This window comes from Centroberyx gerrardi, chromosome 8 (genome assembly GCF_048128805.1).
Source record: "Centroberyx gerrardi isolate f3 chromosome 8, fCenGer3.hap1.cur.20231027, whole genome shotgun sequence".
Classification (NCBI taxonomy): Eukaryota; Metazoa; Chordata; class Actinopteri; order Beryciformes; family Berycidae; genus Centroberyx; species Centroberyx gerrardi.
This window is the reverse complement of record NC_136004.1, coordinates 8,268,907-8,292,735: the sequence shown is the minus strand read 5'-3', so window position 1 is coordinate 8,292,735 and position 23,829 is coordinate 8,268,907. Positions and strand designations below refer to the sequence as shown.

General features: G+C 45.7%; 1 protein-coding gene across 3 annotated transcripts in view; it reads right to left on the bottom strand.

The window, feature by feature from the left end:
* Positions 1-1,131: 1,131 nt before the first annotated feature.
* The window catches only part of tet3 (tet methylcytosine dioxygenase 3), a 37,352-nt gene continuing 14,654 nt past the window's right edge, over positions 1,132-23,829 (bottom strand). For all 3 annotated transcript variants that reach the window (XM_071898749.2, XM_078285015.1, XM_078285016.1), the window contains 9 exons: positions 19,432-22,417; positions 16,083-16,173; positions 13,518-13,611; positions 10,991-11,199; positions 9,825-9,975; positions 9,384-9,473; positions 7,810-7,947; positions 7,069-7,423; positions 1,132-6,477 (listed from right to left, as the gene is read on the bottom strand). In XM_071898749.2, the coding sequence (XP_071754850.2) occupies positions 4,649-6,477; positions 7,069-7,423; positions 7,810-7,947; positions 9,384-9,473; positions 9,825-9,975; positions 10,991-11,199; positions 13,518-13,611; positions 16,083-16,173; positions 19,432-22,369 (5,895 nt within the window). In that variant the 5' untranslated portion in view covers positions 22,370-22,417 and the 3' untranslated portion in view covers positions 1,132-4,648. The remainder of the gene's footprint in view (positions 6,478-7,068; positions 7,424-7,809; positions 7,948-9,383; positions 9,474-9,824; positions 9,976-10,990; positions 11,200-13,517; positions 13,612-16,082; positions 16,174-19,431; positions 22,418-23,829) is intronic.

The window sequence follows — 23,829 nt, the reverse complement described above, 5'->3', positions numbered from 1 at the left end:
TGTTTTCATTTTTCGTATGGGCCAGGGTCTAAGTTTCTATCCCAAATTTGGAAAGTGTTCATTAAATTAAGTGGTCAATAAAGAAGTGGGCCATACACAGTGAGATGCGTGTGTGTCTATGTGTATGTGTGTGTGAGTGTACGTGTGTGTGAGAAAGACAAAATATACAAGGTGTTAGGATAAAGAGTGAGGGACTGAGAAAAGAAGTGCATGACTAGGGAGAAGAGGGAGGCAGTACACAATTGCTATTCTTGTATTGTCAAATATCTTAGCATTCCCTTAACATGAAAATGTACAACATACTCAAAAGATAATTTCAATAGCCTTTGGTACGTACGCTGTACCAAACATTAAACCCAGATAACAGTCTTAATATAATATGATTCTATACCTCATCCCTGTTGAAACGAGAATAAAATACCTTTTCAAGTACAATGTGGAATGAATATTAATAGAGAATGTGTTCAACTGTTTGAGTGCTTCCTCCCCTCCCCCGAAAGAGATTTAAATCCGTAGCGTTTACAGTCTGGTTGTAACAAAAGACTTTTCATAAAGTCAGCACCAGGGCAGCTTCCCATCCTGTGAAACTGCCTTTAATCAAAAGTATAGTTCTCTTGACATTCTAAGAGCTCAGAAAAATATTCGCAGTAATCATTTATCCCTCATGTTTTCCACAGTGAATTTAAGGTGTAGCGTCATAGCACCAGCTTACCCTCCCCACCTCTCAGCACGTGCTTGGGAGATGGACGCCTCTCAATGAGATTCATCCACCAAACTCACGTGAGACATAGAAATTTACAAAGTTAAAAAGAAATCATGTACAGTATATGCTCAGCACCCATTCTTACATAGATCATAAATATGACTGAATCCATTTATATTGTGTGGAATGTGGACCATGCATGATGGTTATAAAAATGGGCTCATTTGGATGTGTGACGGTATCCAACAAACCAAGCAACCAGACCAAAGGACGGCTATAGAAGCAGTCCCAGCCCCCTGCACCAGTCAACTACTGTGGCCATGATGTCTGTGTCAAATAACCAATCATCATTACAAACCAACTACCTGGTATCTGGTGTCTTCCACAAGGGCGTCATGATTTTGCTGCAAAGTACATCCTTACTACTATTGTTGATAATAATAATAATAATAATAATAATAGACACATTTAAACAAGTAGGGAGGCAACCTCTTACCTGATAGTCTAGCACAATTGACAAAGATTTCTGGGCTATTCCTCACTACGCTTTGCCCACCGAATCACCTCAGACCGATTCTGTAACTACCAATATGCTCCCAAACATCCCCCTCGGATGCAGTCCTAATAGTTAGTTAAGCTATCAAGTGCAACTACTGATATACAATAGCATACATACCAGGTTTATGGCTAGCTTTTGGATTTGTCCTTAGCTTATTGATAGTGGATCACTGTTGTTGAGTACCGCATAACTACAATTTTGGTGTTTTGCTTGCTTGAATTTAAAGTTCACATTGCCTTTAATGTGATGAGTGAGTTTCTCTAGGCCCTTGACACCTGTTCAAATCCATTGTATAATTTCAAAAAATTCATAGGTGTCAAGCGGACAGTTTATTTCGAAATTCCTGAAATACATACTTTTTCTAGATATGTGGTTTCAGTCAGACAACTGCGATATAGGGGGTTCTCCAATTATGATGACAGTCTTAAGTGGGCTTTTCTAACGTGGCTTCAGGTTGCGTGATTGGGGAAATCAGTTTGTTTCAGAAGGTGACAGGTTACTGTCAGAGTTACACGCTGACAGGGGGGTACAGTACTTATGAAAGCAAAACAGCAGTGTTACTAAGTACACATTTACACACAACACATTGGGACCAAGTGTTGTTTACTGTTGTTAAGGGCTGACAGAGAAGACTGGACTTCAAAATACCCCCCAATCATTCATGATTTAGTTATTATTATCCCTCACCAGTTAAATAATCTTACCTAAATATTTTAATATTTACATTTTTTATCTCTCTCTTGAGAAAATTAAAAAACAAAACAAAACTAAGCTTCAAGTTGTCAATAATCGGCTCTTTCTTTTTGTCATTAAAATCAAGATTAAAAGTGCTTTTATAAATCTTTTCTTCTCTATGTACAATTTGTATTAGCTATATCAAACAAAACAAGACAAAAAAAACCAAAAACCATAACATCAAAGACAATCATCATTATCATCATCACCATGTAATAAATAAGAGTAAAAAAGCGGGATAAAATGAGTGTGGAGATCGAGAGCACACAAAGGGACATATGCATGATTCTCTGCCCTCAGTAGCGAGTTGTGATTGTGACCAGTGTCTCTACAACATGAGGTAGAGCGCTGGAGACCCTCTGGAGAAGCACCAGGGTCTTTCACAGATGACTGGGGCTCTGACCCTAACAACCACCCAGCAGCCAGGAATTAGCCTGGATCCAGCTCCATCCATCACTCATTTCCATTTTCATCAGTGTACGCTAGTAAACCATGTGACCACTTGAATTTCATTCATTTCATTCATTCAAACAGTCACGTGGTTGATGAAGGAGAATGAGAGAACATGAAAATCAGTAATTCATGGGACTCCATCCAGGCTATGAAGTAGTCTCTCTCTTTGGCTCCTCTCTTTCACTCATACAAGCAACTGTGCCGTCTTCAAACCCAGACACACACACACACACACACACACACACACACACAGCGAGAGATACATTGATTGAATGCATTTTTGTTACCAATTCCCAGACACTAAGCTAATAATCCTGACTTTTTTGAGCCTGCTATTATACCTACTTTAAATCTGGTTTTTTTTAGGTTAGGTTAGTAATAGGTTACTCACAATGCATTGAATCACTGTTACAGAATTTCACCTGCTGTGGGAGGTAAGCTCTCTCAGCAAAGCCCTGTACAGTGTACCTTGACTGAGACAAAAGGACTGCCACGCTAACTGCAAAATTGCATTCACTGGCTCTGTGGTGACAAGGTGTCTGCAGAAGGACACACCTCGCTCTGCTTGAAGATGACAGCACCATGCAGAGGAAGGACCAGGCCCTTCACAGCAAGTCAAGTGTTAAGGGAGAGCACCAGAGTGTGTGTAGGAGCACCAAGAGCCCAGAGTGTGTGTAGGAGCACCAAGAGCACTGCTGTCCCAACACTGTTTTCCATTGCTGTAACTCAATCATGGGATGGGTTTCCCAAAAGCATTCAGACTCTGTTCATTTTTGTTCCATTCACTTGAAATGGGACAAAGTTTAACTTTGCCTCAAGGTGCTTTGGGGAAACCCATCCATGGTTAATAAACAGCGGGTTAGATCTCCCTCTAGTGGCCATGGATGGTTAAAGCAGTAAGGCAAGGCTCTGCTGGCTGACGAGCTTACGAATGGAACTGAAGTGCTTGTAGGTTTGTGTGTGCACCACTTTGAAAAGGGAGTCACTGCTGCCCTCTAGAGTTTACAGTGGGAAGCTCACTCCTAGTAGCACATGTTAGGAAGCTGAGGAGCACCACTTGTTCCATCTCTGTGTGGTAAGAGCAGGACCGGGTCAAATAGCATTTGCAAATAATATTTAGCGCTTGCTTTAGCCTGCTTGAAGTGCCAGATAGGTGTAGTTTGCCACACAGGACAATGCACTGAGTATAGGAAAGTACTGACCCTATATGCATTGTCTTGATGCAATAAATCACACCCTTCTGGTAATCCATCTAGGTCAAAACAAACAGATTTACTTGCAAATACTATTTGCCCCAGGTTTGGGTAAGAGCACCCATGTACAGCATCAAGTGCCATGAGGAGTAGAGGAATGGAAATCAATCAGAGGTGGAAGTGGAGCACCAGTCGAAAGCTGGAGGGGTGTGGAATAGGAGGAGGAGGAGCACATATCTCCGCATGGCAAGAGGAGCAGCAAGGTTTGCTCCCATTCTGATTTGAAGAGGCCTGAATTGAAAAACATAATCAAAGATAAATATCTGTATAATATCAATATGAAGATAGATATCTAAGGCAAGCCTATTGGAAAGGTTTTGTCGTATATATGTTTAAAATTGAGTTGTCTTGCGGTGCAGAGAATGGCTCCTCCTATAAGTACAGCTGGAAGATTGACAAAAACCAAAGAAAATCAAAGGGAAAATAGGGTACATGTTTTCCAAACATGGAAAAAGCAATTGTCTGAGTCTGATTGACTCCTGATTTAAAAAATATTTATATAACCAAAAACAATCACATCATTAATAATAACATTAATGAAAACAACAACAATAATAAAAAAACAAAAAAGTCTTCATAATAATAACAATACCTGTAATAACAACATTGACAGTAACAATAGCAATCATAATAATATTGATAATAATAGCAATAATTAGGATCATTAAAATTCTATGAACAAGAAGAAGCAATGGAGTTCCTCTCATGGGAAGAGAGAGGAAGAGCACCACAGGCAGTGTCTGTTGGCGCGAGGCCCAAACCGCTGCCTGACATGAGGTAAAAAACAATAAAAACGTCCCCCTCCTCCAAGTGGACTGTGGAGGGGGCAGGATGGAGAGATACCAGACTGAGGGACGGCTGAGAGACATTCATCATGCTCATCCCTCTCGCTAGCCCTCCACTGCACCAGTCTGTAGCTGTGAGTCTGTTTGTGTCTGTCTGACCTCAGACAAAGTGGCTGTAGGGCCCAGTGAGGTGGGTGAAGGCATAGGGAGACACAGTAACAGTGGACGTGGTGTGGAGCGTGGGGGCTAGCCGTGTCACCGGCCCCTCCCTTTTGTCCTTGGATTGTCCGGGCCCCGGGCTGGCCCCCGCCGCCATAGCCCCCCACTTGCGTTTCTTCCCGAGGGCCTTGATGTCCTCCTGGGAGAGGCCGAGGAGAGCGGCCTCCTGCTGCCTCTGGAGGGCTCGCTCTGCCAGGAGCTTCATCTTGGCCTCCCACAGAGCCAGGCCGTGCATGGGCTGGTTGAGGTTCTTGTGCTGGTAGAAGACCAGGGAGATGCGGGTGGGGTGGGAGCGGTCGGGCTTCTTGAGCGGCGTGGTGGCGTGTAGCTCCCGCCGGGCGCATTCGATCAGGATGGAGCCGTGGGCTGGTGCTACCGCTACCCCGCCGATGTTGGGGTCCAGGAAGTTGTGCTCGCTGTCGGACCACACCTCATCGTCGTCCTCGTTGCGACCCCTGGTGCTTTCCGCGTCGCTCTCGGCTCGGCTGGGGTCCCAGCAGGCCTGGTCGGACTGCTGCAGGGCGTCGGGGAAGAGGCGGCCCTCGGGGGCAGGGGACGGTGTGTTGCCTGCCACTGAACCTCCACAAGACTTCCAGGCCTTCTCCTGGAGCCCCAGGGGAGTAGAGCAGCGACTCTCCCCAGTTTTGGACCACATCTTGTCGGGGTAGGCTCCTGCGGGGTTGCTGTGCTTCAAACCAGGGCTGTATCCCATAGGGCCCATGGCCCAGGCATTAGGCTGGGGACTAGGAGCGGGGCTGGCCCAGTGGCTGGGGGTGCCTGGCCGTGGGGTGCCTGGCTGCGGCGTGCCTGGGCCTGAGTGACAGGTGCCAGAATGTGGGATACCTGCGTGTGGGGTGCTTGGGCGCGGGGTGACGGGGCGTGGGGTGCCTTGGTGTAGGTTGCCGGGGAGCGGTGTGCCCGGGTGTGGGGAGGGACATGGAGAGGGGGGTAACTTTAGCGAGAGCGAGGGTGATAGGGAGGGGGCAGGGGAGGCCATGGGGGTGTTTGAGCCGGGGTAGGAGGTCCACTGCTGGGGGTAAGGAGAGAGCTGCTGCTGGGGCTGCTGGTGGAACTGCTGCTTGTCTGGGATGAAGGGTGAGGCTACAGGACCTGGTTTAGGGTTTACATGCCCGTCCCAGCTAGTGGGCACCATGCTGCCATTAGGCTTGTGCCCTAGCCAGGCAGCAGGCTGCGGGGAGGTGCTAGGTGTGTTGGCACCAGTCTGGCTCGGCGGTCTGCCTTCATAGACTGGCACATCCATGGGCTCCTGTTTGATGACTGGGGTGCCTCTGTTGGAGAGCTCAGAGGAGACAGAGGAGGGGCGGGACTGGCTGTAGTCTGGCAGCTGGGGGTAAGCGCTGCGTTGGTTGATTCGCTCTGGGTGCTGCTGCTCAGGGAGGTTGGGGTAGGACTGGGCCAGTCTGGCCTGGAGGCTCTGAACATCAGGCTTCTTGTCCACCTGGACGGCCTTACAGCCCGCTTTGGGCAAAGAGCCATTTCGACCCTCGTAGGTCCTCAGCTGAGGGGGGAAAAGTGCATTGGGGGGGTAGTTGTAGTAGCCGTAGGGCAGTGCAGGCAGATTGGGGTGGTAGCCGTTGACTGGGCCTGGTGCAGAGGGCTGGCCAGTGGGAGGGAGGCCTCCCCTTGCATAGTAGGCAGGGTGGGGATAGACGTTGTTGAAGGGGTCTGCTGCCTGCGCAGGGTAGCCGTCCATGGATCCATTGAAGGGCTCCTTCTTAATGTTGGGCTTCACCTCTTGTTTTACAATTGCTGAATGATTAAAGCAGAGGACAGGTCAAATTACAAATAGTACTTCATTTTTTAAAATATTATTTTAGTTTGGATTTTTTTTTACCTTAACACTAGAACTGGGTGAAATTGTATTTGAAAATGCATGCTATGCTTTGTTTTAATCTACTTATGTGCTAGCAGACACTGACAAAGGCCTGAAGGCCAAAAACATTTGCAGTGGGAATAAAGTGATCCTCTATTAAAGACTGTTTGTCAAGAGCGACCCCACTTAGGTGCCGGAGTGCCAGAAATCACATCATATGTAACCCAAGTGTAATCACATTATATGATATATATATGCAATCATATGAAAGTATTTGAAAGCCAATTTTCTCTTCTGTGATTGACAGCTTGCTTGACACTGTCTGAATTGTCCTAAAGTGATAAGCCCCAGCAATCCAGAACTCCAACAAATTAAAAAAAAAAACTTCAAGAATTATCGCAAATACAAGTCTATTGAATACAATCAAACATTAACTAGGAGTGGCACAGAGAGCAATAAAACATTTCAGACCAGCATTCACAAACATATTTCCCAACATAGAACAAATAAAAGAAACAACAGCTGACCTTTATTGCCTTGGGGGTGTGGGGAGCCGGTGATGCAGACTTCAGCCTTCACCACCGTTTTCTCCGGCGTCTCCCCCACCTGCTGCAGGAGTTTGCCTTTCTTCTTCTCCGAGGCGGCCTTCTTGGCCTCCAGGCGACGCTGTCGGCAGGACTTGGCCGGCTCGGGCAGCTTGCGTACCTCGCGGCGGAAAGCTTGAAGCACCTGCATAGCTCCTGTCTGCATCTTGAGGCGCTGGCCTTCTTCACTGCCAAACTCGTCGGTGAGGGAGACCTTGTAGAGAGGCAACACATGGAGCTGTTCATCCTCAGGGATCTCCCCCACCTTACGGTTGTCTTCCTTAGTCAGAGTACACACCTAACAGAGAGAGAGAGAGAAAGAGCTGAAATGTAAAATGTGTAAAGCTCCAAAACATCAAAGAGCAAAAAATGTATGACATTTCTAAACTAAGAATACTTCTAGATGAGGGAAATACAGCATATCTTACCGCCAAATACGCAGAGAAATGCCACAACTGCTTGGCAATATTGTTTCTGATAAACAGTCATGCTGATAAAGTAACTGAATTGAACTGAACTGAACTGAACTGAACAGAGAGAGGCCAGGAATGGTTCATGATGGCCACTGATAGACTGCATCATTACAACAAGATTGGAAGATTTTCAGCAATTTTCAGATACTTCTCAGACATTTGTAGCCAATTATCAGCAAAGAAAACCACTTATACTCCTTAATCATCTTACCACAGTGCAGCCGTTGTAGAGGTTGTGCTGGTCCTTATGAGCGTGGGCGCAGAAGTCCATGCAGGCAGTGACTCCAGAGAACGGCTTGCCTTCCTTCAAGCCCAGCCTGCAGTCCGGAGCTGTGGACTCCGTCTTACACTGGGGGAGAGGAGACACAGGACCGAAACTAGTCAGTCAGGACAATGTATTGATGTGAATAAGTTTATTAATGGTTATGACATGGCGATAGTTTTTTTTTTTTTTGCGGAATAGATCTGCCTTATGGCTTGCTGCTGCACATGCATAGACTTTAGTCAGGGAGGTCATAACCCGCCTTATGGAACATAAAAGCAGATCTAAGCAGGTGGAGCTGGGGAGGAGGTGTGTGAACAAAAACAACAAAACTCTCATGACAGCACAACAGCAGCAGGAGGAACAGCCTGGATGGTGGGCTGAACAGTGAGTGAGTGTGTGTCATTTAAATGGCTTGACATTAGGGAGTGTGTGTGATGATTGGTTCACTTGTAAAGGCGTGCTGCTGAGTTAGTCCAATCAGCTGAAGCCAGCTAGAGTTTCCTGACTGAACTTGCGTTGTATATGCTGTATTAGCTGGAATTTGTTGTTATGTTAGATAACATACACACACCTTACACGTTTACATTTCTTCACATAGGTCAGAGCACGGGGTCAGCAATTTGGGATTTTGTGCCTTCCTCAAAGACATCTACATCTACCTCATACCAGCCACCCTCCAGCTGCCAGCTCACAGCTGACAGCTGCACTCGTGCTTCTGAATATCTCTGTACTTTGATACTGTTAATAAAAAAAAAAAAAAACCTCAGCTGGTTCAATCTCTGACAGCGGATTGTTTCCTGTATCTTCAGTTCTCTTCCTAACCAACACACCCACATAGAGGCAGTAAGTGCTAGCATGTGACAACCAAGGACTTCCTCTGATGTACTACTCAGTGTGTGTGAGGAAGACGTAAGGTGTGGCTGTTATTAGGGCTGCATGATATTGGTAAAAAACAATATTGTGATTTTTTTTTTGCAATTTTCTCAATGTCAATAAAATTAAATTTTCTCCAAAATGCAACTTGATTTTGTGGGCATGAGATTCTGCACAGGCTGATAATACCTTGTAGAGACTTTTCTTTACTGCAGTTTGGATTTTGAATGAATGTTCCTTTATTGTTTTGTGCTAATAAATATAAACTACAATTCATCATCACTGTTCTGAGCAGTAATACCGATGTGTTCCCCTTTGAAATATTTTATATTGTATTTGTTTGGGAGTGCATCACAACCATATACTTCCAGATACCAGATACTTCCTTGCAGGGAGGCTTTAGTTTATTCACCTACAGCAGCCAGCCATAATTCACGCTGACATCCAGCATGTCTCCATGCTCCCCTCCCTGGAACCCGAGCAGCCGAGGAGGACAGAGTCACTGACCTGACCACAAGCTGGTGAGTTACTGCCACCATTACATTCCTCACCAGGCTGCAGGCCTCAGTATGGGTGCGTTTACAGGCATGTACAGTATGCGTATATGTGAGATCTCCCACAGACATGTATTTGCTTGTACTACTAACCTGGTTACTGTAGGCCTGCGGGGCCAGCTGCCTGTACAAAGGAGCCACCTCGGTTGCCAGTTGCTGGAAGTTATCCCTGAGTTTATCCTCCTGACAAGCAAAACATGAATCACAGGTCAGAAGAAAACACAAGACACAGAGCTCCATAACAGTAGCTTACATTACTCAAGTTTACAAAGGTAGGTAAACTTTATTTCATCAATACAAAGATGGATGGACTGAGTATATGTGGGTTTACTCTCTAGTAGTTTGACTGATACAGATTTTTGATGGGTGATAGTGACAAAAGTGACCATGCTCAGGCCAAAAAAGAGAATAAAAAAATTACAAGAATTCAGTGCTTCCTCCAGAATTTTATTCTAATTTCATTTTACTATATACAACATTAGCATTGACATTTTTCCTGTTTGACGCTACAGACAGCGTGGCCTCAGTCAGTACCTCTTCGGGGCGGTCTCCTTGTAGCCTGAACTTGCGCGGCATCTTGCTTCGGGCATACTTGCAGCCGTTGAAGTACATACTCCAGGAGCAGCCGAAGGAGAAGGAAGCACCACAGGTTTCAGAGTCCTTGCCTTGACATGCACAGGTACGACTGCAGGGGGAGACAGTAAGCGTACACACTCAGCACAACTCCGTTTGTCTTATCTCAAGTGTTTGCATGTCACAGATCCCCAAATAGAGTAGATAATATTGAAATGTATAACTGTCTACACTGTATGTGGAGGATAATATTGGACATTTTTATGACATTTTAGTAAGTTAGTACATTATCTAGCAGTCCTTACATTATCAACTTCTCTTTTAAAAACAGGTTGAAGCCTTTTCTCTTCTCTGATGCCTTTGACTAGGTCTTATCCCTTGTGTATGAAGTGTGCATAATTCACTAGTGGTTAAATAAGAGGTGGGGAAACTATGAACTCCAGTAAATGACCAACCATCAATTAATATAAAAAAAAAATGGCTTTTCTGATATATTTGCTATTATTCTCATGTCCTTTAGAACTGCCACTTCATACTGTTGTCACTGGAAAAGAATGGGTGAACTCTATTTCACTGATTAAAAAAAGTGGGTGAGTTTATGTGGGTTTACCTCCACCTCCACTACACCAGTTCCTAGCATGTTATGAGTAAGCGAACGCCCGACAACATTGCTTTGGGAAATGACAGCATACTTGAATATTTGACTTGAATTTAATCAGTTCTGACAACTGTACCAATTCTGACCTAAATTTCTGCATGCATTATTTGGTGGCACAGGTTTACCTGCAAGTTATCTAACCACTAACCCTAACCTTGTTTGATTGTAGAGAAGAGGGCGCTTCCCGGCTTCAAAAATAAGCCTATCCTTGTCCATCTCTTCTTTCATGAACAAAATACAGGAAGTACAAGTCCAATTTTCCACCAGTAGCTACAGTTTGGAGTCAGGGTCCACCTGCAAAATGCAGAAATAGAGACAACGCCAGAGCGACTTGACTCGCCGCGTTTCTGGTCTATGTGGAGCTGGAAACCACTGGCTGATATTTTCTTTTTCACGTCGTTCTGCTGTTCGCTCACTCGCAAAGTTGTAAGTTAGGAACTGGTGTTAAGAGGGTCCATCAGTGACTCACTCATCATTGAGGCCACATCGTCGGCTGGTGGGGTTGCCAAACTGGGTGAGGGTGTCGGTGAGCTCGCGGTACAGCTTGTCACCCAGGGCCCGGGGCACGCCTTCCCAGGCCATAATGAGGATGATGATGACGGCGTTGGCACAGTGGTGGCCCGCCCGGTGACGCACCAGACACAGCAGCTTCTCCGTCTCACTGCCACGTCGGATCACCTGACAGAAAACATGGAAAGGGAGAGATTTACAACTGACATACTCTCTAGGGCCGGTGCCTTAGGGATTTGTTTTATTTTAACCAGGGGAAGTCGACTGAGGATGCTGGCTCTTTTCCAGCCGTGTCCTCCTTCACACTCAAGCAGTTCCACACATTCACAGGGAGCTGCCTGGCACAAACACAGGCTTGTTTGTCTTGTCTTGTCTGCTGGGAGTAGAGGAGTTTGGGGTTAAGAGCCTTGCTCAGGGACACCTAGACTGTTTTGTTGAGGAAAAGGAGAGTCTTACTCATTCACTTTCCCACCCACATTTTCCTAGCCGGTCCAGGGATTCGAACCAGTGACCCCCCAGTAACAAGGCCACTTCTCTAACATCTAGGGTACCATCACCCCAAAATGTGACTTTTAATCCAAAGTCAGATATACACACATAAAAATGAATATAACAAAACCAAATGATTGCTGGCATGAAAGCAAAACTCACTATGGACACTATGTTAGTGAAGTTATTGTTAATAAAAACTTACAAAACACAGTAACCTTTACATGGCACACACACACACACTCACACACTCACTGCAGTTGAGCCATGAAATACTAAGCAAGGGACAATAGGTAACAGTTCATGCTTATATAGCATTTTGGAATGAAATTTGACCTGTTCTGATATTTGTTCTGAAATTTGACCTGTTCTGATAACTTGACACCAATCCTAAAACGCTACCTTTTCAATAGCTTTCTGGAAAACAGTTTGTGATGCTATAGAGTAAATTAATTTGAACATTTGCACATACTGTCTGCTTTTCTAAATGGAATCAGACCGTACTCATGGCATACAAATGCCCTTACATAGTAGAAAAACAGTGTAAACATCCAACATTTTGAAGCTTTTTGATGGCTCTCATATCCTCAACATTAGGATTCTTTACAGTCACTATCTATGCCAAAAATCTTCATGGGAAGTATTTTTTTAACCCAGCCCTCCTGCTCTCTCTCACTTTTTGTTCTGTCTTTCACACACTCTGTCGCTCTCATATGCACGTGCACACACACACACACACACACACACACACACACACACACGCTTCACTAATGGTCTCTCTTTCCCTCAGTGGGGTGGCTGTTTTGAATCCATAAAGTCATTAGCAGGATGTGTGATGGGTGAGGAGGGGGGGGGGAGGCCGGACAGTTGTTACAGAGAGAGACCTCCTACTGTTTTACTGTCTGGGGGTGACAAAGTCTGCTAGGTGTCTCCACATGACCCCTCATTACACACACGCACACACACGCACACACACACACACACACACACACACACACACACACACACACACACAAACTGCATAAATCTGTCCTTGATTAGCTGTCATTGTTGTCAGGTGGGCAAAAGCCCAATAACACCTCTCTCACTGTCACTCTCTCTGTCTCTCTTTCTCTCTCTCTCTCTCTGAATAGAACAGGGCTTCGACAGAGTTGCTGATCTAGACATCAAAGATATTAATTTAAAAAAACATGGGGCATTTTTTTCAAAATAAAATGACCAAAAAAGCTAAACACAAAAAAGAGAAACACAAAAAAGAGAAGAGAACATCCTCATATAATGCAAATGAGTTGTTTCACTAGTATCAGCACACACAAAACCACAAACCTCTTCAAAATAAGCAAAATACTAAAAGACATGAAAGCTAATGTTGACAACTCAAGGTACAAAATAAAATTAGATCAGGAATTCAAGAAAAAAAAATACCCCTGTCCCTATAAATATCACTACATGACGGCACATCATGATTATGACTGTGATTATGATTATGATTATGATTGTGATTGTGATTGTGATTGTGATTATGATTAGTAGTAGTATTAAAAACACAATTTCCAAATAGTCAATAGTCAAATGTGTGTGACTGTATGAATGTGAAGCAGGGTGTTGCTGGAAAGGTGAAAAAAGCAGAGCAGAAAAAGACGCTTAAGGGAGGATTCTCCACTTGGTTTAGAAAACTCCAAGCTAACATTGTGTAGCATTGGGGTTTCCTGGTGGATCAGTGGGATAAGACACAAACCATGTATTCACAGTGTCATAGGACTGAATCTTACATATGATCGTTGTCGTATGTCACCCCGTGATTCTCTCCACTGTACACTATCCACTAAAGAAGGAGTGCTATAAAAAAAATTGTCAATGGGTAGAGCATGCCACTAAGACTGCCTCAGCTACTGCCATTTCCACTGGAGCCACCTATGCTAAAATTTATGTATTATAGGGCACTGTGAAGAAACATCAACCACATGGCATATGTAATGGTATGTTATTTTACTCACCCACTTAGCAATAGGACATCCTCTTGAGCTCTTTCCCTCCCTGCCAGTGTACACCACCTTCTCAATTCGGATGGCGTCCCCCTTCTCTCCGTACCTATGCAGGAGGAAAATGTTTAAGTGACACATGAATTGAAAAGCCTCTTCCCAGATGGCAGGTACCGTGCTTAGATGCATCCAATTCTACATTTATTATGTACCACATCAAGAATTTGGATTCAGAAGTCTGTCTTGACTAACTTTAGAAGACACAATACATATTCCTTTCCCATTAACATCCAGTTGAACTTTTTGGTAAGTTTTTTGTTCATGATAAACCTAATTGTTTTGATATGAAACACAGAACTTATTTTTACCCCAAATTTTGTTTTTGCCCCTGTTGCTCTAAAACAATGGTATTTTCCTGGGTGCCTATGGGACTCCACAGGAGCTGTATTTGTCAACTCCAACAAAGACAAACCAACCTCAGCGGTCCTGGCTGGCCAAGAGGAGTGTTCACAAGGCTCTGCTGAGATTCACAGACACACGGCAGATTAAACCAGAACCCAGCACCACCAGCCGCAAAAACAATGCCAGCCGCAGGGCCTTCTCTTGGGGATATTTCTACGCTGGTGTCCGTGTGCACATGTGCAAGTGTCAGCTTCTTTTGTGTACACGTGTTTCTGTTTGTTTTGTGTGTGTGTGTGTGTATGTATACCTGCTTGTGTTTGAGCAAATAACTGTGTGTTTGCAGCTAATTTAAATGTATGTGTGTACATGTGTGTATTTCTGCAGGTCTGTTTGCGTGGGGAGGTGTGTAAGAGGAGGGTGGGGTTAGAGGGTGAGTTGGGAGGGGGGTGAGTTTGTCTGATGTTCGCTCACGGATCATATTCTGTCTCCTGGCTTGGTACCTGTCATTGTGAAAGCATCAGCCCTGAGCAGCTTTGGTGTGGCAGTGAACACATGGGGCTCCTGTTGAATAGGAGTCACCCTGAGGTGGCTGAGAAAGGGAGAGGGAGTAGGCTCCGTCTCCACAGGGGTGGCCTGCTGGGGTCAGGGGTGGGTCAAAGGTCAACCAGGAACTATGGGGGGCTTTAGGTCTTACGTCACCTCTCAAACAAACAAAACTGGGCTCTGGCCTAACAACCCCCCACTCAACCTGCACTCTCCAGGGATAGATGGCTCATTGGTCCTATTGAAATCCAGCCTCACAATGAATAATAGCCAGTCCAACTGTGGGCCAAACATGAAGAAACAGAAGACTCATGGTTTATGAGTGAATACATTGATTACTCTTTTAGATTCCAAGCTTCAGTATAATATTCAGTACTGTTACTATGAGGCATAACACACGACGAGGCATCCAGCTACAAAATACAAAATTACTAGGGTCCACCAAGTGGAAGTGTTGCCTTCTATGAGACATTATTTAGGGAAAACAGACACCATGGATTATCCAAGCTATACCATGGCCAAACATTCATCTTGAAAAAAAAACAAACAGTTAAATGTAATTTGACCTTTGATCACTGTTAGGTTTTAGTAAGATCCTTTTGCAACCAGGAACTTCCTCATGAAGCTTGACAGCTGCACTTTGCTTATTAAAATTGCCAGCAGGGGAGCTAGCTAGTGTTCATTCCTAAATTGAATAAATATTAAGCCTCTAAACATCAGACTGCTTAGCTAGCTCAGTCTTCTAATCACTAAGGCTGCTTTTGCACTGCAGACAAAGTGACAACATCTGATCTTCTGATCACATTGGATTGGTTTGGTGAGGTTGTCCACACACCATTCTGCATGTGACATGGATTAGATTTGTTAGTCAACACAACTAACACTAAATGTCATCTGGTGCCTCATTCATAAAAATATAGCCCACTTGGATTTTATCTTCAACTTAATTGTAAGATCGTTTTCAATTTAAATTACTAGCAAAGGCAAGCTTGATGTATACAAATTAGTGAAATAAGATTTAAATATAGCTTTTATTTGTAGATTATAAATTGCAATATTACAGCCTTAAAATAGAAACAGTGGTCTGTTAATAGAAATAACTGAACTTGATCTTAGTGCACCATTTCCATCCAAGTTACTACTCCAATTTCACTCCCCCTCTTCTTCCCTCCATTTCTCTGTCACTATCGCTTCCTACACTTCAATCTCTGTCTCTTTGTCTCTCTCTTTCTGAGATTTGATCTCCAACCCTTCCTCTCCTATTCCTCTCTCATTCCTCTCATTCTCAGCTATCGTCTGCTGCTGCCTCTGTGCTTCTTCACTCTGTCTCTGATCTGCTGATGATGCTGATATTTCCTGTTCCTCCTATTGGATTCTGGGTCAAGGATTCCCTGAGGACAGAATGAGAGGAGGAGGGGGAGAAAGAGGAGGAGGAGGAGGGAGGCTCAGAGAAAGAGAGATAGCAAGAGAAGGGAGGAGGAAGGGAGGGAGAGAGAGAAGATGAAGAAAAGATGAAACAAGAGGAGAGGAGGGAGGGAGAGGGAAAGAGAATAGAGGAGAGGAAATGAAATGAGGAGAGGAGAGAGGGGAAGAGAAGAGAGGAGAGGAAATGAGAGAAGAGGAGAGGAGGCTCACCTCATCTCCATCAGGTCTCGTATGGAGGCTACAGTAGGTCCAGATCCCAGGTGATTGTAGTAGGGTCCTTCATCCTTCTCCAGGATTTGTTCTAGAAAAATAGAAACAGTACAGAGTGAGGACACAACATGACAGCACATAACAGGACCTGGATGTTATACAAGACTTTGGTTCAAATCCTCAACAAAAGCACTATGGCAAATGACACTGAGATAACACTGAGACATACACAAATGTTACTTACAATTTGCAATGATAATGTATGATCCACTAAATCTCTTATTAAAGACGTATTATATATTATGCCAGTCCATAAAGCAAACTGAAATCTACCGAATCACAGCTGTAATTTAGTCTGGTTGTCCTGTTATTGTGAGTGTTAATACCACACTTATACTACATTTTGCTTCTTTTTTCCAAGTTGAGGAATGATGAGACAATGTAGATTACTTGAAACTATGCTTCAGCATGAAATATTTTATTCTATCATGCTTGCATTTTAATCCGTTTTGTGCTAGTCTTGGCAGCAGCACCAACAATGTCTTATTTGGGGAATCTACATAGCTGTTATACATGTTTTGTGCAGATCACATTGGTCTCAAATCAATGGACATTTTCCCTACTACTCATACTAAGTGGGGAGAGACATTTACAGGGGCCTGGATACTGTCCTGCCTGAAGCAGACTGGCAAGTTCAAACTCAACCTGCTTTTTTGGACAAACTGTGAAGACAACATCTTCTCTGTAACTGAACTATCTTGATGAAGTCAAGCCATCTATGGGAAGCATGAGTATGTACTAACTAACTGCTTGCAACATCAAACCAGCATGTTCACACACAGACGAACACACACACACACACACACACACACACACACACACACACACACACACACAGGGCTGTGACTGGGGGGTGTGGTGAGTGTGTGGAGACACTATATAAACCAAAAGCTTTTTGAGGGAGTGATGGATGACTCAGGATGTGTGTGAGTGTAAAAGGGGATGGAGGGTGTGTCTGTGTGTACAGTATGTGTATGTCTATGTTTATGTTGTGTGTCTGTGTGTGCATTCCAATAAAGCATTACCCTACATCCTTCTGTGGTTACCTACCATGTCCTGTGACTTGAATGTTTACAATGTTTTGTATGTGATTCTGTGAAGCTGAATGTGTATTAAATGTAAGACACTGCTGCACTTTGCCTTTTTGATAAGTTTACATTCACTGTTGCAGCAAGGTTTGCTGTGTTGTTAAAGCAGGATTTTTCACCTGTATGGAAACTAATTCCACCAGCTTCTGTGTGGAAAAAAGCATGAACTTGATTTAAAATGTCTAAGTGTTTTGCTTGGCTCTTGCTTCTGTACATAGCACTTCTTTATTATCATAAATACTAGTGTTGCATTCATTCAAGTCACTCTGGATAACAGCATCAGCTAAATGACTAAAATGTAACATATAAAAGTGTCAACTAATTATCTAAAATATGGACACACACTCAGTAATTTGTGTGTTTCTCTGGTTCAGAGTTAATCTGAGGTCACATTCCCATGTTGGTGCAGGGAGGAACCAGGGCGTGGCCCAGGGCAGGAAGTGGAGGAGTCATACCAAATTCTTGTGTGGAAATTGTGTGTGTGTGTGTGTGTGTTGTCTGTTTATTCTCACAGACATCAGAGAGTAAATGGTAGGAAGCAAAGGGAATGAGCCTGTGGTTATGGTGATGGTGATGGTGGTGGTGGGGGTGCTGGTGGTATGTGTGTGTGTGTGTGTGTGTGTGTGTGTGTGTGTGTGCGCGTGAGTGTGTGCATGTGTACTAACATTCATGTGTACTGTGTCTGTGTGTGTTGGAGGGAGTCTCATTCCAGTGTAGTGTTGTGCTATAGGGTGTTGACAAGGCAGTGTGTAACTAAGCTTCACTATGGAGACTCCTTGTCTGCTGGCCTTTGCTCTTGGTAACAGCACACAGCTAGCAAGTGTTTCCCTGCAGCTGCTCTCCCCCCACTGAGCACCCACTCCACTGTTTAGGGACAGCAAGGGTCCATTTACCAGGCCGTCAAACCTAACCCTCCAAAGCCCACCAGTTTACACCCACCAGCAGCTAGGGCAGGCTTCTCTGAAGACAAAAATCCCCATTATTGGTAAGTATTAGACTAAGTTACCCTCAGTGCAGAAATAATATGCTGATTGCTTGATTGGCTGAGTAACTATAGATCAGCGCTGTGCTAGTATGCATAGTATATATCACAGTAAGTGATACCAAACCGATGCAAGTTATGTAAAGATAGGGTCTTATAAGGAAAAAAGCATAAATTAATGCTTTTCTGAAATATAATTGATGTTTGTCTGTATTGCTGTTTGTTTGCCTGATGCTGATCACTGACTGGACCCACCGTTTTTTGGAACTATAACTAAGTGTATATTCCACAGTGAAACTTGCATTAATAGCCCAGGCGTTTATTTGTTTCAACTTGTTTCTCAATTTGTTTCTTAAAGCAATTGATGAGGAGAATTTATTGGGAAGTTTTACAGTGAGGTATTACCTAAACTTAAATCTAAATTTCTACTCCAGGCCTATCTATCTATTCCGCTATAAACTAACAACCTCAGCAGCGTCCTACCCAGGCTGTTAGACTGAACCCCTCTCTGTCTGACAAAGGGTTGACTGAGCGTCCTGCTCTGTTCTGCATGCCTGCCAGACCCAAACCAGCACAATAGGCTCCTTCTGCCACCACTATTGTTCCCGCCTGCTGCCCTCAGTGCCTCACACTGTAGCAGACTGGATGGGCCCAGCCACACACCCTGGCAACACACACATTCTCAGACACATGCAACAAGCGTCCAGACAGAGGAGCTGGAGCAGAAGGGGACTGAATCACCTGACAGTGGTCCTATGTAGTTCAATAGGTAGAGCAAGGCACTAAAACTGCCAGCATTAGTGGGACTGACCCTTGTGTAGCTCAATAGGTAGAGCAAGACACTAACATTTCCAGGGTTAGGGGTTCAATTCCTTATGTAGCTTTATAGGTGGAGCACAGCACTAACACTGCCAGGTTAAAAGGTTGTTTCCCACTTGGGCTTCCCATGCAAAATATGTATGCTGTGATGCGACTATAAGGACTTAAGCATTCACTAAATTCACTAAATAGCATATGTTGCGTTAAAATGTTGGGTCTACTTACTGTGCTGGCACTTGGAGGTGAATGGGTAATGTTTAGAGTAGTGTGGTATTTTGGAGGGCATGAATGAGTGTGTTTTTTGAAAGGTGTTAATGTAGTATACGGGCTGATAGTGACCTCATCTCCCAGCACACACACAAGCACAGACACACACATACACAAACACACACTGACTTACCCACGCAGTCGCAGATGGGGAACTCTGCCTGGAGGTCCTTGGCAGGGGTGTCCAGCAGGCTTTTGGTGGGGGTGTCCAGGTAGCGGAGGGGAGACTCCAGAAAGCCTCGGAGGGAGGGAGAGCAGGGCAGACTGTCTTCAGTAGGTGTGTCCTCCTCAGAGTAGCACGTGGTGGAGAGGACTGTTACTCCCCCCGAGGCTTCGATCTTCATGCGTTTGGGCAGCGGAGAACACGGCAGGCTGAAGGGATCCTCTAGCACAGTGGGCTGTTGCTGCTGCTGGTCCAGGAAGGCCTCCTGACGCAGAGAGACAGGCAGGGCCCCCTCGCGCTGCTCCTCCATGGGCCGGTCCGTGGAGGCCTGGTTCAAGGTTGCTTCACTTTGGCTCCCTGACTCATTGTCCTTGTCGACTTCCATCTCCTGGTCGGCTGGAGGAGGTATGGAGCTGGGTGGAGCGGTGAGAGTTAAGGGGGCAGACTGGGTGGTGGATGGTGACGTGGGCCTGTCTGGTCCTGAGTTAGCACTGGGCTGGGACTCACTCACCCCCGGCTGAGGGGCTGTTGGCGTCTCCTCCATGGGCTTACTGCCAGGTGGCTCTAGGGCTGAGGATTCCCCAAATTCAGCCTCAAATTGGCGGATCAGTTCTTCATACTTCGGGTCCACGTTGGTGAGGCTCGGTATCTGTGAGGTGCTGGATGGAGATGTGGAGGTCAGAGGTGTGGTGGTGCTGGTGTCACTGGAGGCCAGGCTGCCTGCTCCCTCTGAGTTAGCATGGGCTACAGGGGCCACAGGCTGGGGCTGAGGGCCGATGAGGGCTGGAGTGTTTTCTGACAAGGCAGGAACAGTGGAAGAGGGAGTCATTGAGGAGTTGGAAATGAATACCTGAGATTGGGCTGGGGCAGGGAGGCCTGCAGCAGCAGCAGCCTGAGTGGAGTTACTGAGGAGGGGCAGAGAGGGGAGAAAACCTGGTTGCAGGCTGGCCAGGGCCGGGGCTCTGTCCAGCATGAGGGCTGATGGTTTCTGTATGGTGATCTGAGTCTGAGGCAGGAAGGTTGGCAAGGAGGCTTTCTGCTTGGTCTTCTTGATGACTATCTGTTTGGGTTTGGGCAAGGGTGGGCCTGCTAGCATCCCACTCATAGCTTTGATGGCAGGAGAGCCTTGGCTGCTTTTCTTCTTCTTGGGTTCCTTAGGCTCCTGTTTGATGGCCAGATGGGGCAAACCTTCAGCCCCCACCTGGGGCCACCACTTCTTCAAGTTTTGGCAGGCCTGAGGTGTCCGTGGGCCTGGAGTTCCAAAGCCAGAGGGGTGGTTGGAGAAGAGGTTCCTCTTGTAGTGAAGGTGCTGTTGCAGAGCTGCCTGAGTGGAGTGGCGGATGGCTGCTTGGCCAGGAGACAGGGGGGGGCCGGGGTAGTGGTGGCCTTGCTGCTGGCCATTAGCCATGCCATAATGTCCCATGGAGGCAGTGTGATGGTAGTACTCACCAGAGTCTGGCTCCTGCTTTATCCTGGCCATCCCTAGGTTGGCCTGGGCCTGGACCTGGATACCTCCATTCTCATTCAAGCTGTGTTGGTGGGGCACAGGGAGCTTGAAGGTAGCATTGCTGAACTTACCACTGGTGTCACCAAGCAGCTGTTTGAGCTCTGACATGGGATCTGAGCTACTGTGAGGTGAAGCAGAGTAGTGAGACTGAGGCTCAGACTTCATGGACATCCACTGGTTCCTCTGGTCAGAGCCTGTGCCTGAGCCCTGCTGCCAGTGCTGGGGATGGGGCCTGAAGCCTGGGGTTTTTCCCTGACCTGGGAAAGTAGAAGTAGAGGATGGGAGAGGGGAGGCATGGGGTGGTTGGCCCTGGGACTGGGGCCTGTGCTGCTCCCAGGACACTGGGGCCTGCTGGCTGGGGTGTAGTCCTGGAGGGACGGATTGTGAGCGTGAGGAAGACGAGAGAGGACCGGGGGAGGACGGGACCAAGCGAGTGCCATTCTGGGGCTGTGAAGGGATGTTCTGGGCGTGGTGGTGGTGCTGATGGAGGTTACTGTTGGAGGAGGCCTGGCCTGGAGAGCCCACAGCCTGGGGACTGGTACCAGACAGCTGGGTGAGGGCCTCTATAGCGATGGCTGTCTGGAGACTGATGTTCTTCTCCTTAGCTATGGAGAGCACCTGGGGAGAGCAGGGGATGGGGGGTTTGGAGCAGGGCACTTGGTCTGGGTGAGGGCCTAGGGTTCCCTGTTGCTGCTGATGGTAAGTGGACAGACGGTGACCTCCTCCATTCACCTGGGGGTAGGGCTGCGGGTGATGATGCGAGTGGGGTTGCTGTAGGTGAGGCTGTGATTTCGGAGGAGCATCTGCCATCTTGCAGGGCCCGTGATCCTCATTGGCTGCCAACTTGATCTTCTTCTCCAGCCACTCCAGGTAGTCTGGACAGTCAGGCCCATCACAGTTACAGTTGGGGGGCTTGTGTCCATGTTTGGCTTGGCTCAGTGCTGTCTGTAGGGTGTTGAGGTCTTCCAGAGGTTGGCAGCCTCTCTCGGGAGCTCCTGCAGAGAGCCTGGCCTCAGCCCCCTCAGCACCCATCTCCTGGGTGAACTTCTCGTATAGCTGAGACGTGTTGGGCTGCACCAGGGGGGGAGCAGAGGAGGAAGGAGGCAAGGAGCCAGCAATGGCAGAGAAAGCCACCAGGTTGCGGGCATCCTCCATGTCTGCGTGGTGGACAGGCTCACCAGGGGTTGTGCCACTGTTGCTGTTCCAGCAGGGCAGCTGCTGTTGGGTGTCACTGACCTTGCTGTGCCCCGGCACCCAGCCCTGCCCTGGAGGCATGCTTCCTGCCCTCTGCTGCTCTGTTTCCATAGATGCCTCCTCATCGCTGGGGTAGCGACTCACCCCATTGGCCGGTTCCAGGCTCAGCGCGCCTTCCTGGAGGCGGTCATGTGACCCAATTTCCATCTGGCCTCCTCTTCTGGGGCCATCCACTGAACCGACTTCCAAAACAGTCTGAAAGAGAGACGTGGAGAGAGGGAATGCAGTTAGTGAGGTTGTAAGAAGCCAATAAACCCAGGACAGATAAGCAAAGTTATACTGCACAAACATTAGGCATGAACTTGGAATAAACATCCAATGTTTTCCCTGTACATTTTCATACATGATCACTGTCAACAAATGAAACAAATTAGTAATTTTCATTTATATATATCATGTTCCAGAAACAAATCAACAACATTCACCCAGAAAAGTAAATAATAAACACTAAAGTAAGAATAGAATCCATTCCACTCTTCCGAGTTTCTTTCTCTCCCACCTCTCACATACAGAACACACAGTGCTGCAGAGACAGGTCAGTAGGGCTAGGAAAAACTAAATTAACTATTGCTTCAATAGAGTGATTTCATAACAGGCAAACAAGTGTTTAAGTCAAAGTTCATGTGACATTGTTTCACTGTTGTATATAAAAACACATCCTGCTCCAGATCAGTTGGGCTATGCAAAACAGGCAGTTGGAGTGAACAAACATCTCTGTATGTAGTGGAGGTCAAGCAGTAAGTACATAGTGAGAGGTGAAGCAAAATATACATATATAAATAAATAAAGGCCATATATACAGGTCACTTGCTATGCAACTTCACCTGTTAAAGCCTCCCTCTCATGGCCGCACAAATAATATACATTTTTTGTAACTAAATCATTGATTTTCAAGGCAAAGTAGGAACTACAACTGATTCCTGCCACTTCAAAAAGGCCCAGCTGTACTTTCCCAAACTGAACCTGCTGTACACCTGAACCTCCCTTTGGCTGGAATTGTGACTAGAAGAGATAATCATGCATCACTATTTGAGATGAAGTGTTCTCACAGAAACTCATTATTTGAACTGTATGATGAGGTCAAGCTGCCTGGAGTGAGACAAAAGTTACACAGGACAAGAACACTGTTCATGTCCTTTATACAACACCAAATTATAGACATGAAAATTTAAAGGTAGCTTTTGCATCACAAGTATGCCCCCCACTTCCATTTGAGAAATATGAATTATACATGTAATCATAATGACATTCAGAGTCCTCATGATGACCTCAGGACTGCTGACAATACATCCCATTGTCCAGTATATCTAATGAGACAATGCAGCAGCAGCAGCACTTATTGTAGCTGAGTAACTAGGGCAAAAGTGATCAAATTAATCTAACAAATTCAGAGGAGAGAAGTTCCAGGCAACAGACAAGGCTAAATACATTGCCAGTACTGCAAAAACATGTTGCATTCGGGTCACAACTTAAGTGAAGGGTCACTACTACAGATAGTGACTACAGATATTAGACACATTATTATTATTTTTTTAAGCAGGTTGAAAGACCTTGACAAACATTTCATAATGTTAACCAGGAGCTGATCAGTACAGCCATATAGCTCA